The 22054-nt window shown below is 39.0% G+C and overlaps 1 protein-coding gene across 1 annotated transcript in view; it reads left to right on the plus strand.

The window, feature by feature from the left end:
- LOC116995621 (potassium voltage-gated channel subfamily KQT member 1-like) overlaps positions 1-22054 on the plus strand; it is a 74569-nt gene that overhangs the window by 18271 nt on the left and 34244 nt on the right. The window contains exons 3-6 of the mRNA XM_033058476.1: positions 10733-10859; positions 13882-13960; positions 15739-15835; positions 19484-19624. Coding sequence (XP_032914367.1) covers positions 10733-10859; positions 13882-13960; positions 15739-15835; positions 19484-19624 — 444 coding nt within the window. The remainder of the gene's footprint in view (positions 1-10732; positions 10860-13881; positions 13961-15738; positions 15836-19483; positions 19625-22054) is intronic.

Consider the following 22054-nt stretch of genomic DNA (forward strand, 5'->3'; position numbering starts at 1 on the left):
AGATTGCTGTTCTCTTTACTGTAGTCTACTTCATACCACAGCTGATTGTTCATGAAACCAGAGTTTTATCTCTCCAAAATATGGAAACCTGTGCCTGTGCATTCTGCCGGCTCTCTTGAAACTGGGAACAGAGGATACTGCCAATGTTGTGAGAATCAAAACTGGGCCAAAGCATCTACTGGATCAAGTTCAAAATGGAATTGGTTTGTTTCTCTCCTGAGTGAAGGGCCCTGTAATTCTTGGTATAGCCCACAGCAGCAAATGAATACTGGCACCTGATGCTTGCGGTATTTTCCCACTTGTGAGAAAACTGATTTTCATTGTATTCAGGTAGATTAACACTTGGAAAGGATCAATTTCAAAAATGTCCTGTTGAAAGTTGTTAAAGCCTGACAAGAGGGATAGTATTTGGTACTTAAAGACATAGAAATGTTTTTGTATTTTCTCAGGGAGGGAGGGATAGTGTGCCAAGTGCTGTTTTGGATGATATGAGTCACTGGAGTAGAGATGAGACATTGGTGACAGATGTAGCTATAGATGTGTCCTAAGACACCAGAGCCCTGTGCTTAAAGGCATCATTATGTTAATGTTCTTAGGACATCTGGATGGTCTAAGAGAATTTCTTGTCAGGTGTGAAACCAGTTCAGACAAACTCTGTGAATATACCAAGGAGAGAATATCAGAGTGTTTGTAGCTAGAATAGAAAAAAGGACCTGAAGAAGCATTTGCTGGGACTAAGAGTAAAAAAAGCCCCGAATGTTTGCTCTCCTTCTCCCATTCCCTAAGCATATTTTCTCAAGTCTCTGACAATTCTGGAGGAAAAGAATGTGACTTTTAGCCCTGTGTTTCAGCGTGAAGGCCAGTCTGTTGTCTTTGAGATGACTGAAAACTGGTTCAGGTACAGGCTGATGCCTCTGCCGTAATTGTTTTATTTGATGCTTTTGCTTGGACTCAAAGGAAATATCGGTTCTTTGCATTTACAAAGAGAAGACAACATGTAAATCTCCCTCTGATCCTCACTGTGGTAAAAACAGTTTACTTCCATGATAGCAGGACTGGTGAAATTGCTTGTCTTGAACTCAAAATGTTGTTGTTTGAAGGACGTTTTTGTTCTCATGCTGCCAAGTATTTGACATATTCCCTGTCACTCCTAGGAGAGTTCTTCCCAGCTCTGTCTGACATACTCTAATTTAATTTTTTTCATATATACACATTGTATGAGCTTTGTTAATTCCTGACTGGGTTTCTTTCCCTTCACTGAGTATTTAGTAGCCAGCATTTGAGTGGAGTGACAGTGGGACTGGCACTGGTGAACACCAACAGAATGGGTAATGAAGAACATAGCTTTTTGGAATATTTTATACCTGCAGAGAGAATCCTGGAGCTTCCTGTTAAAAATGGATCACAATGACAGTGTGCATGCTATTTAACAATGTACAAAGCTTAAATGTGTGTGCCATTGGGTTTTGTTCAGATTTTGCCTGTAGTGTGGTACAAAAATGAATCTGTAGCTTCCCCAGCCTTGCTTGGTCCTGTACCTGTACCAGTGGAAGATTTCTCACAGGTATATCCAGCAGTACTTAGGATCTGATGCATAAAAAAGTTCTTGTACAGTGTGTGGAGAAACAAGTGCAGTGGAACAAGGCACAGTTGGGAATGAGGTGTTTGCAACACTCAAGAGGATCCTAAGTTAGAGTTTCATTCCCAGTTGCCCCAGATTTAGGTAACATTTTATCCTCCCATTTTGTCTCAAGCTCTAGTTCTCTAATAATACAGTTATAATTTTATCTGGTGCCATGATTATTCTGTTGAAAAAAATGTTTTTAGAAGTTGCCAAAGCCTCTTGATTAGGCTTTTGCCTCTGCAGCAAGAGGCTGTAATGTTTTCTCGATGATCTAGTAGTTTGTGTGTCAGTTTTGATTTGTAAATGGCATCTAGAGCTTTCAGGATATGGAATGAAAAAATAAACGATAAAGTGGGCCAGGTGTACTTCCTTCTTTGAGGATTAATCTGTTTTCTTGGTTAGAGGTCATATATTTTTCTACCAGAAGAGGTCACCATGGTAGTTTGTAAATGACCAATTTTTATTTAGCTGCAAATGACTTTGCAAAAAGGAAGTTTCTTAGCTTGTGGGACGGACAACTTTTACTAACTGTGCCAGTCTAAAAACAGAAACAAAATATTATTTTCATCATACACATGATATTTTTACACACTTTGAGTAACAGCTCAATAAACATACAATTTGAATTATGGCAGCATTGCAGGAATAAGGGAAAAGTTTTGTTTGAATTAGTATCTTGACGTTAATTACTTTTAAAATTTAAGACTACCAAGTGTATTCTTGACTTGAAGAAAATAGATTGGTTTTTCTATAAATCCTATTGATTCAGCTGATGAGTTCAGGCCCTGGGTTACCTCTTCCTTTTGGAGACAGGACTTTATGCATCTGCTTTCCTCTGAGGGGTTTCTTTGAAGGATAAAGCACTGTCACATCTTCCAAACACATGAACACCTGTAGTTCACAGCACTGCAGCACCAGAGAGTACACAATTCCCTCAAATACTCTATTTTCAGAGTCCTCACTTGTGGCCTCTCTTGTCAGTCCTTCCTGCCCCCTTGGTTGCTGGAAATTCTCATGCAGTGACTACATTTAGCATGGATTATTGCACCTGTGTTTGCAAATTCTGCTGCAGAAAAGGCTGAGGTGTGAAATCAGGAGTTCCCACACCAGCTGGTGCTCAAGTTTTTCAGGCCAGAGAACTCACATTGTGGCTGTATCTAGGAGGAGGATCTTGTGGAAGAGTTTTTAGCTGCAGATGTGTCCTTGTTACTTGGCTTTCCCAAAGTCACTGCTCAGTTTTGGGTTTATATGATTTTTTCTGCATTATGTGCCATGAACACACACATCCTCCTGCTCTAAATACAGGCAAGGCTGTCCAAAGTACTCGAACTTTAGAGGGCCAGGTGGTAATTGGCTTACTTAAGCCAAACTGGACATCAGGGTGGCTTTTCTCTTTGGAATAGCACCATTTCCAAAGTGAGGGTTTTGAAAGGAGGCCACACTCTTCCTGTCTACAGTGCAGGAGCTCTCCTGTTTCTTTTTGTTCATCTCTGCTTTTGCCCTATCTTCCATCTAGGCTGTGTAGTCAGATCACCAAATGCTGGGTCACCTCCAGCCTGTAGCAGAGGAGAAACAAGCATGCAAAAAGCTTAACTGAGTGGTTTCTCTAGTGATTTATGGTGAAGTGAATGTGTTCCAATAGGCTTGAGGGCATTTGCTCAACCCCATCAAAGCAGTCAGTGTTAGAAAGTAAAAAAAGGGGAATTTGTATCTATTTCCTGCCTTTGTGCCAGCTGATAATTCTGAATCTGGTCTTTGCCATATAGCAGTGAACACTGAGGGCCTTCCCCAGGTCTGTTTGACAAAGTGATCAATTGGTGATGGTGCAATACATGAAGTATTCTTTTACTCCTGCAAACTTCTGAAAGAAAAATCAAGGAGGAGAATCCCTGATTCTTTCTCAGTTTCTTGTTGGTCTGTGGGAAGATGAAAAAATAGATTTGGAATATTGTATTAGTACAATACAAGGCATTATTAACACAGAGATGGAATATTGTTTCATACATTAAACATATTAGGAAAAAAATTGAGTCCACAAGTCTTTCAACATATTGCATAAGCTCAAGTTGTCTGCTGAGTGATCTTGCTGAGTTGCCATTTTTTTTCTGGCATCAAATGCAACTGTCAGGATTCTCAATGTGAATTATAATTCAATTATTCCTGTGGGTTATATTACCTCGTGCCTAATGCACCACAGAACATGCTGAATGATTGCTGTGTTATTTTCAAATGTCTGAAATAGACATCCTTGTGCAGTAAGTAAGGCTGAGACTAATTAACAAAGAGCCAACTCGAAATTCCCTTTGACTCCAACTCCAGCTCCAGATTTGACTCACTGGGGTTTGGTGGAGTTCTCTGGAGTGCAAAGGGGTTTCAGAATTTATTGAGAGTGAGGGGAAGGTGGAGAGACACATGCAGGATTTTTTCAGTTCCTCTCCTCAAAATATTGATACCCTCCCAAATCAGGTGGTTAAGAAACATGAAAGTAATTATTTAAAATTCTGAAGTGCATATTCATATTGGATTGATTCCATTCCAGGAGCAAAGCTAAACCCTTCCCCTCCCACCAGAGGTGATCCTTTCAGGGACATGCTGGGGGGAGCTGGAAGGCTTCTGTGTATCTATAGAGAAATTAGAATTTCAGGCACTAGCTTAGTGAATCTTATTCATTCTCTATTTGATTATATTTACCTTAGTGTTATCTTTCAGAATGAAGCAACTGAGAAAAAAATTTTAAAGATAGTTGAGGCTTTAGTTGATTTTCTTTGGAGAAAAATTGTTACCTGCTTAAATAGAATTAAAAAATAACTCTTCCTCTGGGACTCACCCAGCTCACTTGAATGTGGCTGTCACAGGGGGAGCACCAAGTGCTTCCCTCATGAGTGTACAGCTTCATTCCATGCAGGAAACTAAATAGCAATCAAATGAAAGACAAGCCTACTCCTGGTGGGAAGTCAGCAAATTCAGCATATTAATCAAGTGTGCCTGGAAATGTATTTTTAATGAAATGTTAAATCCACTTGTATACAAACAACAGACTTTGAGTGCATTGATTTCACCTAAAAGTTGGAAGTGTGAGTAAGCTAATGGCACTATAGGACACTTAGCAGCATTTGGCATTTTTTCTTCTGTATATTGGGTATTCTATTTTCACATAAGACATCTGTCATCTTTGCAAGAGTCAGCATGATGGCAGAAAATAAACATTTTCAGTATCAGTAGGTTTTCGTGGCATTTGAGTAGCTATTAAACTAAACAGGTCACTAAATGGACATTTTCAACTGTAAGGACTGGAAAACCTTGAAGACAGGTTATCAGATTAAATTTGGGACATAAGTACACGTGTGCAAACATTTGGACTATTAAACCTTTATGCCTCTTTCTGAGGCTTCATTGTCTGGAGCTGCCATTCCTTGATTGAATCTCCGTGAGCACACACTATTCATTTAGCCATCCCACTTCCTCCTTCTACCCCAGCACCTAAATATTCCAATAAAAAAAGTGAAGAGAGCCTTGTGTGTGCTCTCCACCTAAAACACAGCTGCAGCTGAGAAAATACCCTTCTTTTTCATGTGTGCACTTTAATCACTCCAGCGAACTTCCCTCTCCTGCTTCCCCAGTGCAGTTATCCATAACCAAACTGGGATAAATTATAAATTCCAGGCTATATATTTAATTTACACACACACATGCCTGTGTAAAAGTGTTGGGTTTCTGTGTTAAGGTGGGCATTTTTTTATTTGGTCATCAATTACATTCTTGGATAAAAAGTTGATGACTCTTCCACAAGGGTTTTTTATTTGATTTATTGAATTAGATATAGGTGGAAGTTATTTGTATACATATTCCCCTTTAAGCTTATTTTTGCATATTTTTCATTAAATTAATGAATTGAAATTATACTAAGAAAGCGTAAAAACGATTGTGTATTATTTTATTATTAATTTGGTAGGGGAAGGGAAGATTTATGCAGTGGCTAGACTTGAGAAAATAAAAAAAATTCAAAGATTAAATTAATTTAAGGGCAAGGACTATTATAGTCCTTATGTGCCTTGGGGCTTTTTCCCAGACAAGAGGGGGAAGCACAGAGTAGTGGAATGCTGCTCCTGACTTTAGCAGAGGTGTTAGATAGCACAGACCCAGTTTGAAATCTGTCATTAAATTCTTTTGTTGGTATTCCTTTGGCAATTTGAGTTTCCAAGATCAGAACTGGAGGAGACTGTGACATGTGAGTGTGAAGATTCAAGTCTGATATGGCTCTTATTTTTATGAAGTAATGGTTTGTTCCCACTCATTATTTTGGTTTCAGTTTCATCAGAAGAGTTCATCCCTGGATTTCTGTTGGTGCCAAACTGCTTGCTAGGTTTATTAAATCTGCTCAGAATCCTTCATCATTTCTTCCTTGACCACTTCTAGGAGAAGGGGAATAATATTTCTGGGAGCCTAAATCAGAAGTGTTTGTGGGTTACTTCTGAGTGCAATCCCATTTTGAAAGCAAGGCTTCTGGAAAATTGCAGAGGGCTGGAGAGCGATCTCAAACTGACACACAGATGGATGTAAATTTAATTTGCAAATTGTTTTTGCTGATTTTGTTCTGGTTCACATTTTGTCCACAAGTTCTCACCATCATTTGTTGCAATTTCAGTGAGAATTAGTACTTTTTTTTCTGACTTTCCAGAAAATTGCTGGGTTGTTTTTTTTTTCCCCTTTTACCAGAAGGTAAATGCATGGCAATAAATTTAAAGCTCTGAAAAGTGTTTATGTGTAGAAGAGGAAAAGGAGGGAGGTTTGGCTTTTTTTGAAGGTGAATTTAGTGAGGTGAAGCTTGATCAGCCTTGGCAGCTCTGGAAATGGATGTCTCCTATCTTGCCTTAGGAGTGCACACAATAAGAGTGCAAATGTCATAATCTTCCTTGGTGTTTTGAGGGACCACCTGTAGAGCTGTGGTGTTTGTGGTGTTTGTTTCCTGGACTTTTTGGTCTTTGGCCTGTCTGAGACTGCCAACAAATGTGTTAATGGCTGTGGTTTTGGTAACATGGATACCTGTCCAGGACAAAATGAACTGTGATTAGTAATTAATGTCAAATTTGTTGAAGATGTAAGTTCCTTCTTTTCCTCCTTCCAGTCAACATTTATTTTTCCTTTCCATGAACTGTGCAACCTTATTGACTTCATATTGACTTTTCTGGACATAACCAAGATGGGTTCTGGGAATAAAATACCCTCAGGCCAGATGTAGTTTTAATTTCAGCTTTTAAAAGATGCCGCAGAGGATAATCAAGGAAAGGTTATCTAGGAAAGGGCCCTTCCTAGAAGGAAAACCTAAGGAAAATGTAATCTAATCTTCCAAGGAAAATCTAAGAAATTTTTCTTCCTTGTCACTTCTCTGCTTGTCTCCTTTCTACACAACTTTTCACCTGAAGCAATTGTAATATGCAGGTCCATGAAAATGATTCTTCCGCTATCATAAACAAAACTCTGCTTCCTTTAGTGGAAATTAGAGATTCCTGAGAAGAAAAACAAAATGCTAGAGTGATGATACCAGGAACCTTCTAAACACATTTTAATAAGTGAGAGAGTATTTTGCAAGATTCCAGAATTGCAAGAATTCCTTTCCTTTGCAGATTGTTCTTAGGATTTGATTTGACTATTACACTTGAATAAATATTTCTAGTTAGACTGTAGACAGAATGCAAATCTAGAATTAGTTGTAGATGCTCTAGATAATGCATGTACTAAAGAATAACACTTGGGGCGTTAATTTGCTGTGTATTTTCTTGTGCTTCTGCCTTAAAAATAGCTGTAAGGTTTCTTAGTTTTGTAATCTTTGGTTTATTTAGGCTGAAAGTGCCATGCAAAAAACAAGACTGCACATTTTCTTGGTTCTCATTCCAGGCAAAACAAGAAGGCAGAAGTGAACACAGAAATGTTAACCTAACTTTGCTAAAAATCCAAATTGACATGAATTTTTGCGTATTAGAGTTTTTTCCTTTTTTTTTTTTTTCAGTTTTGAAATATTTTGGTCTCTCTTGAGCCATTCAGAATGTCAGTTGTAAAATCAAGTTGGTATTGTCATTCAGTGAAAATTGTGATTTAAGTGTGTTTTGCCTTTTGGGTGCTTTAGAATCCCCCAGGTGCAGATTGCAAGCACGTTAAAATGAAACATTTTCCAAAGCTGTAACTCATGTAGTAGGTGTTTGGTGACTCTGAATTACTGGGTACAGTTTGGGTTGGAACAAAGCCTGGAAGCTGTGTTTGGGTTGTGCTACCACTCTGCAACAGAGAGGAAAACAAGCAAGGGGGTAACAAAGATCTCAATAAATCTGCCCACACTGTGATCTTTGCTAATCTGCTTTCTTTAGAAGTATTTCAAAGTACACCTATCCTTGACCGTGCACAAGTGCTTCACAATGCTGTGAGTTAAAATATTGATAATTCATTTATTTACATGCTGGATATACAGCTCCCATCTGTCACCAATCCTTATGGGTAATTTTATCTTCCCAGATATCAACTGGGAATATTATACAGAGGACTCAAACAGGTCCAGGAGATTTCTGAGTGTGTTGAAGATAACTTCTTGGCACAAGTGATCAACTGGGAAAGGTGTCCTGGACTTGTTTATGAGGGACTTGTGGGCAAAGTGATGGCTGGTGGTTGTGTCTTGGTGACCTTGAAGGAGCCGAGTTTCAAAAGTTGGAGATAGAAGAAAAACTGTCAGCAAAATTTGGAGCCTGGTTTAGTGGAGAGCAGTAGAGGCTGGTTAGTAAAGTCTCTTGGGAATCTGCTTTTGCAGGTACTGGGGACTCTGAATGCTGGTCACCTTCTCAGGGCCATCTCCTAGGAGCACAGGAGCAGGCAATTGCAAAGGGTTGGAAGTCAAGCAAAGCCGGCCATAAGAGAGCAGGGATCTTCTAGAATTTAGGGAGGAAAGGGGAGTATATGGGAAGCTGGGTGACACGGGAGGAGATTCTGTCCCCAAGGTGAGGAGGAAATTGATGCAGCCAAAGCTCAGTTGGAGTTCAAGCAGGCCAGCACTGGAAAGGACAATAAAAGGGACTTTTACAAATACGTTCATAGCAAAAGGGGAATCAGAAATACCACTGGGCCATGGCTTGACAAGATTGGTCACCTCAAAAATAACCATAGGACATTTAATGTCCTCTGCACCTCTGCCTTCAACAACAATGGGCTCTGGGAAGTCTGGAGTTCTGTTGGAAAACTGTGATATGAGGGGATGATAAAATCTCAGTGCACCCTGAGTTTGTTTGAAACTTACTGCTACAGCTGGATGTGCATAAACCATGGGGCTTGGTGGGATTCATCTCAGGATACTGAAAGACCTTGCAGATGTCACTGTGGACCTCACTCCAGTTATTTTACTCAAATTTATCCATAGGTGACTAAAGAAAGTCAGAAAATGTGGGGTTTTTTTTTATTTCAGCAAGGGTCTTGGTCCTGTCTGTCACTGAGTCCTTCTGGATAAACGCTCCAGTACACAACTCAACAAGCCCATGGTCCAAGGGATGAGCAATTGGCTCAAAGAGTTGCAGTAAACACCAGCCTGGCACTCAGTCACTGGGGGGACCAAAGGGCTCAATTTTACAGCCAGTACTCTCCAATAATTTTTTAAAAATTATCTAGAATCAGAAATCAAATGCACCTTAAATTAGTTTGACAGTGATACTAGGCTGGGGAGAGTTGTGAACTCCCCCAGGGTACAGAGAGATCTGGATAGACCAGAGAGCTGGGCAGTCAGTATGAAAATGTACAAAAGCAAGAGCTTTACTCTCCCCCTGAGACAGGCCCATCCTGGTCATTGTCCTAGTTTGGAGGACAGGTGCCTGCTGAGAAAGGCAGGAGCTTCTCTTTGAAATGGAGAATGTAAACCCCCTCCCTCCAAATTATTATAATTTTGAGATCAAGGGGCTTTCAGGCAAAGATATGGGAATTAGGAATAACAGTTCTTTACTAGGGAAATTAAAATAGAAATACAGTACTACAAAGAAACAAACTCCAAACCCTGACAAAGTCAGAGTACAACCTGACACCCCGTCAGGCAGGGTGTTGGCAGCAGTCCCATTAAATGGTGGCTGCATCCTCCTGCAGTGACAGATGTGGTTCAGTTGGAGCAGTGCTCCTGTACAAGGTGCAGTTTCCCTCCGGAGCTCCAGTGGTGATGTGGAGAAATCCGGTTTTCCTCTGGAGTCCAGTGGAGAAAGGGGCTCCCTTAGTGTCCCAAAACCTCTGTTTTTATCTTGGTAAGAAATGTTGGGCTCTTCCCCCTGGCTGGAGCAACTTCCAATGGGATGCAGTAATTTTATCAGTCCCACAGTGGGACTCAATGGGCCATTAGCAGAAAATGACTGGCTGGAGGAAGGATGGGTTGTGAAAAGATAAAGAACAATGCCCTGCCTGGTTTCAATGGATGGCCCATTAGCAGAATATCTCCCACAGAGATAAGGATCACTGCCCCCACCCTCAACAGATGGTGATAGAATAGATACCTTTTATCACACTCTGTATTGTAACCCAAGACAGTTATATATACAAGCTGTGGGACAGGCGGCTGGAGAGCAGCCCTGCACAAAGAGATCTGGGGTTTTGATGCAAGGTCAGTGTCAGTCACCAGTGTGTCCTGGCAGCCAGGGGGGTCACTTGTGTCCTGGGGTGCCCAGGCATGGAGGGAGGGTATTGCCCCACCCTGCTGTGCACTGGTGCAGCCCCATCTCGAGTCCTGGGGGCAGTTTTGGCTGTCTCAAAAGGACAAGGGCATCAGAACATGAGAGTGTGTCCAGAAGCGGGCAACCAAGGTGGGGAAAGCCCTGGAGGGCAAGGAAGTGTCAGAACAAAAGAAGAATAATATGGAGCTTGAACCATCTTTTTATTCATGCAAATCACATTCAGAAACTGATTATCTCTCCCTTTTATTTACTGCCTGGCAAATGCTTACAAAAAGCAAACAGATTAGGCTGTTAAAATATTTTTTATTGCATCGTCTATCCCAACAAGCCCATTTGTATTAGTCCTATGAATAAATTAGATGTGCAAACTGTACTTATAATGAAAAAACTCGACTCTGATCTCTTCTGCTTTTCACTCTGTTAGGAAATAGTTCTGGTGGTGTTTTTTGGTGCTGAGTACCTGGTCCGGCTGTGGTCTGCAGGCTGCAGGAGCAAATATGTTGGCTTCCAGGGAAGGATCCGGTTTGCCAGGAAGCCAATATCCATCATTGGTATGTGTTAAACTCTTTTGCAATCCTCCTGCTTGTTGTACATAAACATGCCAACTTCTGGAGGGGCCTTATTGCAGTCCTGAGCTACGCCTATGCCTCAAGCATTTATGTGCTTTGTGATTTCTCTTCTTTTGGCTTGCTAGAGATGAACACTTAAAATATAGCTAAAGCAGACATCAGCCTTCACTGTAAAGTGAAGAAATGACTAAACCTTGGATAATTGACAAGATTTTGAGCACAAAATCCTTCCCTGGGTACAAACAAATTCTTCATCTGCTTCTAGAGCGGGTCTAGTTTTATGATGTAACCCATGAGGCCTGTAAGGAATTTTTTTACTCCTCATTGCATTCTTGATTTCTCTCTCAATCAATAAGTGCTCTTAGGGGTGGGTATATTAGAGAAAATGATAGTCTCATTGAACTGTGGTTTCAAGGGGCTATCTCTGCTGGTGTTTTGCTACTACCACAGCAAATATTCATGTTTGTATTGGAGGCCATGGGTTTTTGTTGAGAAAAGCCACAGCTGGTTGTACTCTCACAAGTATCAGTACCTTTGAAATTCCCCTAAGGATATAATACATTGGAAATCAAAATTTGCTTTTCCACATCAAATGCAGATGGAACAGTGCCTACACTGACAGAACAAGCTAAACTTGGGAAATACCTTTGCTGTGAATGATTGAAACCTACTGACTCATCCTATCATTTTCAAATCAACATGAATAAAATACAAATGCTGGAACAAGAAATTAAAGGATTAGAACAGAAAATAAACATAACACATTCATTTCATTTCTTTATTAATACAAAATACTTTAATTTAAAATCAGAAAAAAATCCACTGACATTTCTTTGAAATAGATTTCTTCTATGAGTTTTTGTTCCCTCTAAAATTTGGATTAGTTCTTAGAAAGTTCAACATGGAAAATCCCAGGCTGAGGCAGAAGGAATATTCTGGGACACACAGGCTCAGTAAAAAAGACAGGAGGTGGGTTCTGATCCAAAGGTCTGGGAGAGGAAGGTTTAAAGAGACTGACAAGCAACCAGGAGCTTGAAGGGAAATCAGCAGGGGCTGAAAATATGTGAGATTGAAAGGTGGTAGTGAAAGGGCAGGGTATGGGGAAGGCCTAGGCTGTAAAATAAAGCTGTTTGGACCAGTAAACTAGGATTAATAAGGGAAGTCTAAGCACTGGAAACTGGGATGAAAATTAGTAAGAGGGGAGAAGCAGGGATAAAAGAATAGGTTTGGAGAAAAAGAAAGAAAAAGAAATATCTCTACCATGAAGAACACTTTATTGAAGAAAAGTAGAAAGTATAAATGAAAAAATCTATTTTATTCTCACTACTTGGTTGAATTCATTTTCTAAGCATCAGTCTTTTCCACCTTTAGTGCCTGTCATCAGATGGATATATGTGTGTCTGACAATTTAGTAAGGACATGATGCACCATTTGCTAAAGGGCAAAGATCTGTGTTATGATGTGATGGGAAGAAAAAACCACCCTAAATTCCAATGTTTACAAATATATGTTCACACACTTACATGATACAGGAGCAGCATTAAAAACTTGTAAAGACAGGCATTCAAAAGCTAAGATTAATCCTGAAAGGAAGCTCTTTCTGTAGCCTCCTCCCTCTCTTTATTCATTTTTATGGTAATTTTAATTTTCATTTATTTTCATTTTCATTCATGCACAGTTAGTGTAGTACAGTCTTTAAACTGACTGTGTGCTTTCCCTTGAAGAGGAATCCAGCTTTTACAGCAAAAATCAGACTGATACTGAAATTAATTCAACTCAGTGAACGATGCTGCTGGTTGTAGAACTTCTGCAATATTTGTTGCAGCAATTACATGGGAGTGAATGAGGCAGGGTAACCTTTAAAAGGAGAGGAAAAAACAAGTTAACCTTGCTGAAGGAAGCTGTTGTTGGTGCTCAGGTTGGATCCTATCCTGCCTCTTGCCCAGGCATCCCATGGAAAGTGGGTTAAATCAGTTTTCACAAGGAAGCCTCGTTTTCTGGACGTCCAAGGGCAGACTTTGAAGTTGGGTTGCAGAGGATCTGAGCCCTCACAGCACAGTGAAATCAGCAGGGCTGGTGTTTTGAAGTGCTGCATAATGTTAAGTGCTCTGAAGAATTAAGTACTGCCTGTTTCAAACTGGCAAAGGAAAGTTTACCAAAGCTTTTCCTCATTCTGCCTCCATTTGCTACTCATTTATAATGCTATCCTTTCTTTTTTTTTGGTTAGAATTGGAAAGGGAAGCATTTAGATGCTCTAAAGAGGTTAGCTACAGAAATGTCTGTGAGGAAATTTTTAAAAAAATCTTCTCAGAATAATGTTACAGCAAGGTTCAATAATTAAAAGAAATGGACATGCTCAATGAACTGCGATGAGGGAAAATAAGGGACTGTGGCACTGTGAACTCAATCTGTCATTTGCATTGTATGAAGCTGGAACTGTGTAAACTGCAGAGCTGTAGAAACCAAAAAAAAAGGAACTCTGGAAACAATTATTTTTTTCATACAAATAAAGACAGTATCACAAAGTAAACTAACAATTCTGATTTTTTTTTAGCCAGCCTTTGTTCCGACAATTCCCTTAGGTTTGAAAGCTTGGCTTTACAGCTTTGATACAACTTTCAAACTAAGTGTATGTGTGCATGATACTTGACTTCATGGATTTCATTATTGCATGATGCAGACCCTTGCATTTCCTCTTAGATCAGAAGCCTTGAGCCAAAATATGGATTTATTTCTAGGGTGCACAAACGGCTTTGCGTTTTTTGTGGCAAGCTGCGTGATCCATCAGGTTCTTTGAAACTTCTGTTACTGAATTCATCCTGGAAGAAACCGTAGCCACTGGGGTTTTGATGTGAAACTATTACAAACACTTAATATGCTCACCAAATTTCTCTTTTTGAAGTGCTTTCCTTAGTCTGTGTTTGTTGTGTTTTTCAGTGCTGAGATTAAGAAAAAAACAAACGTTCTTCTTTTGATTGGTTTTTTTTTTGTTTGTTTTTAACAGATCTGATTGTGGTAGTAGCCTCAATTATTGTTCTGAGCATAGGATCGAATGGGCAGGTGTTTGCCACCTCTGCAATAAGGTATGTTCTGTCACTGCAGCTCTTCACTGCCACAGAGGTGTTTAGATGTGTATTGATTGCCTCATTCCCAATTTAGCTGCATATCTGATTTTCCTAATACAGGGAAAGTTACCCTAGTGAAGCACTGAGCAGTAGAGGACTGGCTGGGAAAGGAGTGCGGGAACAAGGAAAATGAAAAATTGTGGGAATGCTGAAGCCAAGTGGAAAAAATGAAATGTTGTGTCCTGTTTAAAACATCAAACAACTGTTTCTCTGAGAAAAGAGAGAATTACAGAGCATGGGTTTATTTAAGAAGTAATACAGACAGCACTTCACTCGGTGCTCTTTGAGTATGAGTAATTACTTTGTTTAAAGAATAATTATGCTTTGGTGGATTTGTTTGGCACGAGTAACTCACACCGCACATGAACCAGAAACATTTGATGTCTACAGTGTTTGTACAGCTTGCATCAAGTACTGCAGGCTTGTTTTGGGAGGTGAAGTGGGTAAACAGAAGAATGATAAGCAGTAGGTGTACTTCCCACTCCTAACCTAACTTCCAAGATGTGCTGTATGTTCTATCACAACTCTGCTTGCCAGTACACTGGAATCACTGGGAAGTGGGAATGTGCAGTGCTGTCTAAACTACTGTGTAGGCAAACACTGGGGGGAACTACCTGTACTGAGTGTTTTTAAGGTAACTCTTACTGTAGAACGTTCAGCCTTACCTGACGGTAAAGACTCCACCCAGGCAGCAGGAATATCAGGTCCTATAGGAAAAGGGGAAGGTGCACATGAAAATTCCTAGGGTTGGGGGTTTCTAGTTTATCTAGAAGCATAGGAAAGACTTCAGTGAAAAGGCCCTGTGTGTTTCTGTGTGATCCTAATGGGTTTTGGGCTCAGTGCAGCCTTTCCCAGTGATAAGTCCAGAGTCACTGTGCTCTCTGACACAGAACCTTAACCCACATCCCTCCAGTGTTATTGCCCTACTGAAAAGCCAGCAGGGTCAGGCAAGTCTGAATTAAAAATCAAAACTCATATCCACGAGAAACATGTTGAAGGTTGCTAAAAAGAGCCAAAAATACTTCTAGTGAAAAATTTTCAGGTAGATGAATTTAGTGTTCATTCTTTCCCACTCTTCACTGGTTTGTTTCAGGGATAATACAGTAAGATGACTGTAGGCAAACAAAATTCATTGCAAAAGAGCAACTTAATGAAATATTTTTTATGGAATAAAATTATCCTGAAAAATCATATTGATAATTATTTTTATTTAGTTGAAACATTTGGAGTTTATAATTGATTTAGTTATTCTCCTAAAAACACATAGGGCTCCATTTTTTTCAGTTATATCAGATAGATTTAAATAACTTACACAACAAGGATTCCAGTAATGCCATGTTCAATTCATATTTTGCTTTTGGCAAATAGAGAGAAAAGTTTGCTCACATGTATGCTAGCAAAGCTTGAAGCATTGGTTTTCCTTGGAAAGGAGGCATTTAAAGATTGAAATAATCTAAATTATACAGCTTTCCCCTGATTTTTTTTTGTTTTCCCACTAAATAATTGTCTTCATAGTCAGTATTTCTGAATAAATTTGACTATAATGAAATGTGATCTAAACACAGAGATGCCTCAAGCCTGAGATGCCACCCCAGGCAGGGGCAGTGGTATCACAAGTTCTTGAACATAGCAGTGTGTTAGTGGACATAATCCATTTTGGGTGGATAAGGCAGCATTATCATCAAGCACTTTTATGCATTTATTATATTTATTTTAATGTTTCACTTTCCTTGCAGGGGCATCCGCTTCCTCCAGATCCTTCGGATGCTTCATGTTGACCGCCAGGGAGGCACCTGGAGGCTCCTGGGGTCAGTGGTTTTCATCCATCGACAGGTACCCAGCCTTTAAACATCCCCTGCATTTTGTTAACCTCAGTGAAGTCTCTCTGTGGGCTTCAAACCATGGTCTGGTTTAAATGAACTGTTACATTGCAAGAGAAAAAAAATATTTTAAAAGTCCATTGTGTGTTTCTTTCTCCTTTTAATATTGGGGAGCTATTCTTTGCTATTCAGGGCAGTGGCTAACAGGGTATAAACAACAGTGTTTGGGTTTATTCATAAAGTCTTTGATGTTATCCCTCAATGTAATTTCTTAAATGCAGTTTTGTGGGCTCCCTTTCATATTGCAAGTACTCTCCATTATCTCCACAGAAGATGTGTTCTTAGCTTGGTTTTCCTGTGGGAAACCAAACACTAGCAGGAAAGCCTTGCTAGAAGAACTCAATTATTTAAATATTTATGTTTTGTTCTCCTTGAATAGACAGTTTTCTAATTTATTCTGTAAATAAAAAAATATTAATTGTTTTAGGAGGCTTTGTAAGAAAAGTTACTTTTGCATGGGTGTGGTCACAGAGGCAAAGCTGGCTATAAATAGGCGCATGTCTGCTAAAGCTTTGAAATAATTCTACTGGATGAAAGCTCATTAAGCAGGAAGAGTTTAAAACTTTTTCTGCAGACTTTAAAATATTTCTAATTGAAGGCTTCTTTTTAAGTCTTCATGAAATCTCATTTAGCTTTATCAATATAATAAAAACTTATATCTTTAGCCTTTAAGTCTTGCATCTCATGCTATGCTGTGGAGGGCTAATACTCTGCTATTAATCTCCACATCCCACGTGTAAGGGTGGTTAATTTGTTCTCACAACTGTGGATTTGTTCTCCACATGTTGAAAAACAGTTACAGATTTCCACACAGACATTTTTTAACTTTCTATTTAGAAAACTTTTTATGGGATAGAGAATGTGCTGCAAATCCAAGGAAATAATTTAATACTAAAAGTTAATTTTATTCGTTTTATTTTTGCCTCCAGTACAGTAGGAAGTTTTATGTCACAATGGCTGTGCAGAAGTGATGCACACCAAAGTGCTGTGGGATAAAGCCTCCTTTCATACTGTACAACAGGATGACTTTTAATGCTCCAAGTCTGTGTGGTCTTCATTTATTATGCTTGCATTGCCTGGGTATCTTGCTAGGGCAAAGCTGATATCCAAATAACTTTCTCAACATTTACTATCCTTACTGGCAGAGTTGTTTGAGAACATTTTTTCCCTGTGGGTGTTCAGAGTTTTAGTCAAGAATCAGGAAATACTATCTCCAAAATGCAACACTTAAATCTTACGTGTCGCAAGCATAAGAAAGTTCAATGATTTAAAAGGAAAAAAAAAATCCTTGGAGAAGTGAATTTATGAGTAAACGCACCTGAAGTTCTGCTTATCCAAAGAAGTGATTATGGTGATAAATAAAACTCCACAGATCTGTAGTACTTATCCAAGCAGATCACCCACTAACACATTAAGAAACAAAAATACCAAGCACAGAGTTCTGTATTGACATTGGACAAGTGTAGCTGAAACCCTAACACGGTACCAAACGGAAGGAAAAATGGAACCTTTATTCCTATCCAGCCTTTGAAAGAAATTTTTGTTCAAAAATAAAAAAAACAAAAACAAAAACACCTCAGCTGCTTTTTCTCCACAGGCAGAGTACAAAGTCCTCATCTATTTTTGGGGATTTTTTTGGCGTTTGATACTATTTCAGAAAAAAATGGGCCTCTAAACCCTTAAGCAATGTGAGAAAATAAACTCACATCTTGGTGCCCTGTGAAAATAGCAAGCACTTGTACCTCCCTGGGCCCAGAAGACCTTAGTAAAGTTGTCACCAATGACTTCCATCTGTTTTGGAATTTTACATATAGCTCAATTAGCTCACTCAGGCCCAGTTTGGCTGGGATGCTCTTCTATTTTCAGCAGGCTGAGCTTATATACGAGCATTTCTTGCCAAAGGCAACAAAACATGAGTCAATATCCCATGTGGTGGTGGAAAGCCATGGACAAATCCTGCAGCTTGCTGAAAAACAGAGTTAGCCCCTCAAGCTCCAGCTTGCGAGCCTTGAGGTTGGTTTTACTCCTTCCTCACCTCGCTTTGTGAGGTCTTCCACTGCTCTTAAGACAGGATGGATTCTTATATTTTTTCCAAGTGTTGACCATTGTATTGTGTGGTCCTTATTTTAACTGAAAATGGAGATATAGATGAGTTTTAAAAAATGTGCTGACTCAACTCTGTCAATATTCAAATTTACACGCGTATTTCTTGTTGTTTCCACTCTGTGTGTGCATCTGAAAGTGCAAAGAGCCCTTTGTTTTAGGCAACACTCTTTATTCTTAAGCTCTTACCTAATAAAGCCCACATACCTTTGTAGTTTTAAGGCCTGATGCCTGCAGAATACTCTTTGTTTTGTGATCATGCCTCATGAAGCATGTGTTATTTGAAAAGATTCTGACTCTCCCTTAAATTAAGTATGCATGAGATTGCTACCACTGTTCTTAATAGTCTCTCTATACACATGAAACATGGATTGGTGACATTTAGAGTAAGTCCAAGGCAGTTGCATTTTCATCTGGCCTTTACTTAAAAAGAATTCCATCTCTAGATGAATAGTACTGGAGCTGAGAGGTGCCAGTGGTGAAATAAACTCAGTAGTTCTGTTGATATTTCAGCTACTTTGAAAGGATTTCGTAAGACTCTGCTATTTTCCTGCCTGCCTGCTTCCCAAAAAGCCATCACTTAAACCAGAATTATTGCAATTATCATCCACAGTCAATTGTATGCATTAACACAAGGAGCTTTTCAAAGCAAATCATATCTACAAGTACACAGTGCTCCATTATCATGAGATAAAGGTGAGAAAATAAAGATGACCAGCAGAGGAACTGCTGAAACCCCTGGGTTTATTTCCTTTTTCAGCTGCCTTGTTTAGCAAACAGACTTGCAGAAAGTTAAGGCTTAGATTAAAAGACTTGGCCATGGGCAAGATGAAATACTATCAAAATTCATTATTTACGTCATCATTAAATGGTTAGAGGAAAAATATCCATTTTTCTAATGCCAAGACTAGTTAAAGATTTATTGAACCCAGATTTTAATTAGTGCTGTAGGAGAAGGAAGAATATTTATATTTCCTGCTGCTGAATGTTGGTACTTGATATGAGGGCTACCTTTCCCCAGACAGCTCTTACAAGGAAATGAAAACAAAGAAAGAAAAAAGAAAATCTGAGGGAAGTTTGATGATAAAATCAAATCTTCCCTTAAAAACAGTTTGAGAAACATGGGTAGAGTATTACAGGAATCTGTGAAACCCTACTTTAAAAGTAGGGGCAATGCTTCCTACTCAGGTTTTAATTTTAAATGTATCATAGGGCTTTATTTTAATTTCCTTATTGTCTGGGATCCAAGGAGAGAGAAATGACTGTCAAGCCCAAAGTGATGGCTTTTCCAACTATTTAGCCTGATATGAATAAAATCCAAGTCAATGTTTTAGCTGTTTTAGTGGAGGCAAATTTCATACCTGAAATATACCATACTAATTTTTCTACTGTGATGCAAAAACCCCACAGATATTTTCAAAGTTTTATAATGATAGTATATAAATATATATATATAGGATGAATACCTCATATGCTTGTTTGCTTTCTCTTTTAATAGGAACTCGTAACCACGCTGTACATTGGATTCTTGGGATTAATTTTTTCATCCTACTTCGTTTATCTTGCTGAGAAGGATGCAGTTGATGAGGATGGAAAGACAGGTTTCTCCAATTATGCTGATGCCCTTTGGTGGGGTGTGGTAAGTCCTCAAAATAAAATGTGTGTGCAAACAGGGCTCAGGATTTTCTATTCAAGTTGTGGTCTTTTCAGAAAAATCTGGCATTTCTTTCTTTGCAGAATGTATTTCTGTAGGGAAGCTGGCAATCTCTTCAGAGGGATATAAGAAAGAATATAAGAAATACAATTAAATTATTGGGGTATTAAATTTTATTGGGAAAGCAGGTTTGCAAGTTCTTAGCAAAGGACACTGAATCCTTACAGATGTGAAAATTCCACATCTCAAAAAAATAAAAATCCCCTTGAAAACCTGTATCACTTTCTTCAAACTCTACTAAATTATCTGCAAAAGGTGCATAACTTCAAAGCATATTCTGTATGTGAAAGTTGGGTTAATTACTCTATGTTTTAAAAATCTTTCTGTGTAAAACTCACTCTCTCAGTAATATTTCAGATCTTGATGTGGGCTATAGGTTCCTGTTTTTTATCTTTAACTAGGTGATGCATAAGTCTTTACTTCAATGAAATACACAGAATTTAGACTGTATTGCATGCAGCCTGAGTCACCACTCAGTAAGCGGTTCACTATAAAAATATTTTAAACATTAAATTCCTGTCACTAGGTTGTCAATTATTCATTTCATCTGCAGAGTATCACCTATGTCTGTGCTAAACAGCACAAACCCAGAAGAATCTTGTGAAAAAAGAAAAAGCCACTCAATGGCCAAATGGGCCTGATGATCTAAGGTGCAGGGAAGCAATGAAACCATGAACCAACCCACAGAGCTACCACTTGTTAAAGTCCTCAATGGGATAACATTTTAAGAATATGAAACCTCATGGTTATAGATGTGAAGCAACCTTTAGCTAGTGGAGGAAAATAAAGAGTGTCTCAGAGACACATAATCAGTACTCTTATTCTCACTTACTCTTCCATTATTTGAGCAGTTCACCTCAAACACTAGTGGATCACTTTTAGGATCCAGTTCTATCCATGTATATTCACGTATGAATAATTTCTGCACGTGATAAAAATTCCATGTGGACCCAGTATATTCTTCCTATATTTCCTTGTTTACTTTTAATTTTTGTTTTTTAGCTCTAGTTTTCCATAGTTGCTTCATTAGTTGCATTGAATATTTAGATATGAATTAGAAATACTTCTAATCACTGTAAGATATTGCATTGATATGAGTAAAGAGTTAAAAAAAAAGTTTAAAAAGTCAGTGTGTGTTTCTGCAAGAATATTTTGAACTTTGGGAAATTAAAAGGAGTTATGAAGGCCATCAGAGAAGTTTAAAATGAAGTTGTTGAGATAGATGAGATCTGGGTTTCAAAGTGTGTGGATGGGACATGCAAAGTGTTCAGTAGGTTTTGTTATTTTCCAAAACTTGACTTGCTTTGTGTAGCAGCAAGATAAAATCAGCTCCTCTTTCTCTGGCTGTGTGAGGAACACTGTTCAAATTGTTGTTTAAGCTTTTCAGGCATCTAGGCCTCCTCAGCATTTAGTGAGTCATGGTGCAGGTGCAGTTCACAGCTGGGAATAGTAACAAAGGACAAAGTGAATCAGTTTCTTCTTCTTTTCAAATCTCCTGGAACATAGAAACACAGATGTGGAGTTACTAGGGAGTGAAATTTGATTTTCACTTTTGCCTTTCAAAACTGAGTCATTGGAAAAAAAATCTTGGTAGCAAGTATTTGAAAGTCTTGTGTGTCTGACAAAAACCACAGAGTGTATTATGGGGAACATTTTGCTTTGGGGAGAAAGCGCAAGCTTGCTGAACTTGATACAAATGACCTGAAAGGTTTAAATATGGGAAAAAGAGAAAATAAAGAATGAACTAGACTTGGAATTAATTGCTAGCTACGTTCACCTGCTTCAGTTAAATGCAAGGTTTTTTCTCCTAGATTTGGCAGGCAAACAGGTTAAACTGCAAAGACATGTCAAAGACTCGTGTTTCACACCAAGCCATTCTCAGAAGTTGTAGCATGTAGGGCACAGGTAAAAGCACTTCCAGCAGCACGGTCAATCTGCTAGAATTGCAACCGTATCACAGCAGTTGCTCTGTCCCTTTTGGGTAAGAGGAGCACATAGGAGGCTTCTCTTCTGTTGGCCCTCCCTGATTGCCTCTTGCTGCTGGGAATGCTTATTTGCCTTGCTGCACACTCAGCTATTCTGTACCACTGGACTGGAGTTGAATACTTGCTCCAGTAAATTGGTGTTAACTGGCACAGGTACTTGGGACCAACTGCTCAGAATTTCCAGCAGTAAATTTCCATGCCAGAGGTAGCAGTTTGCATCCCTTTATATTTAGTGTGGTTTTTGAGGTGTGCAATTCTGACTCCTCACACCTGAGGACACCTGCCTGTCTTAAAACATCTGAGCAGTCCTGTTGGTGTCTACTAAATCAGAGTTCTGCCCTTTTTTAGGTGTACATGTGTGTGTTCAGAG

This window comes from Catharus ustulatus, chromosome 4, assembly GCF_009819885.2.
Source record: "Catharus ustulatus isolate bCatUst1 chromosome 4, bCatUst1.pri.v2, whole genome shotgun sequence".
Classification (NCBI taxonomy): domain Eukaryota; kingdom Metazoa; phylum Chordata; class Aves; order Passeriformes; family Turdidae; genus Catharus; species Catharus ustulatus.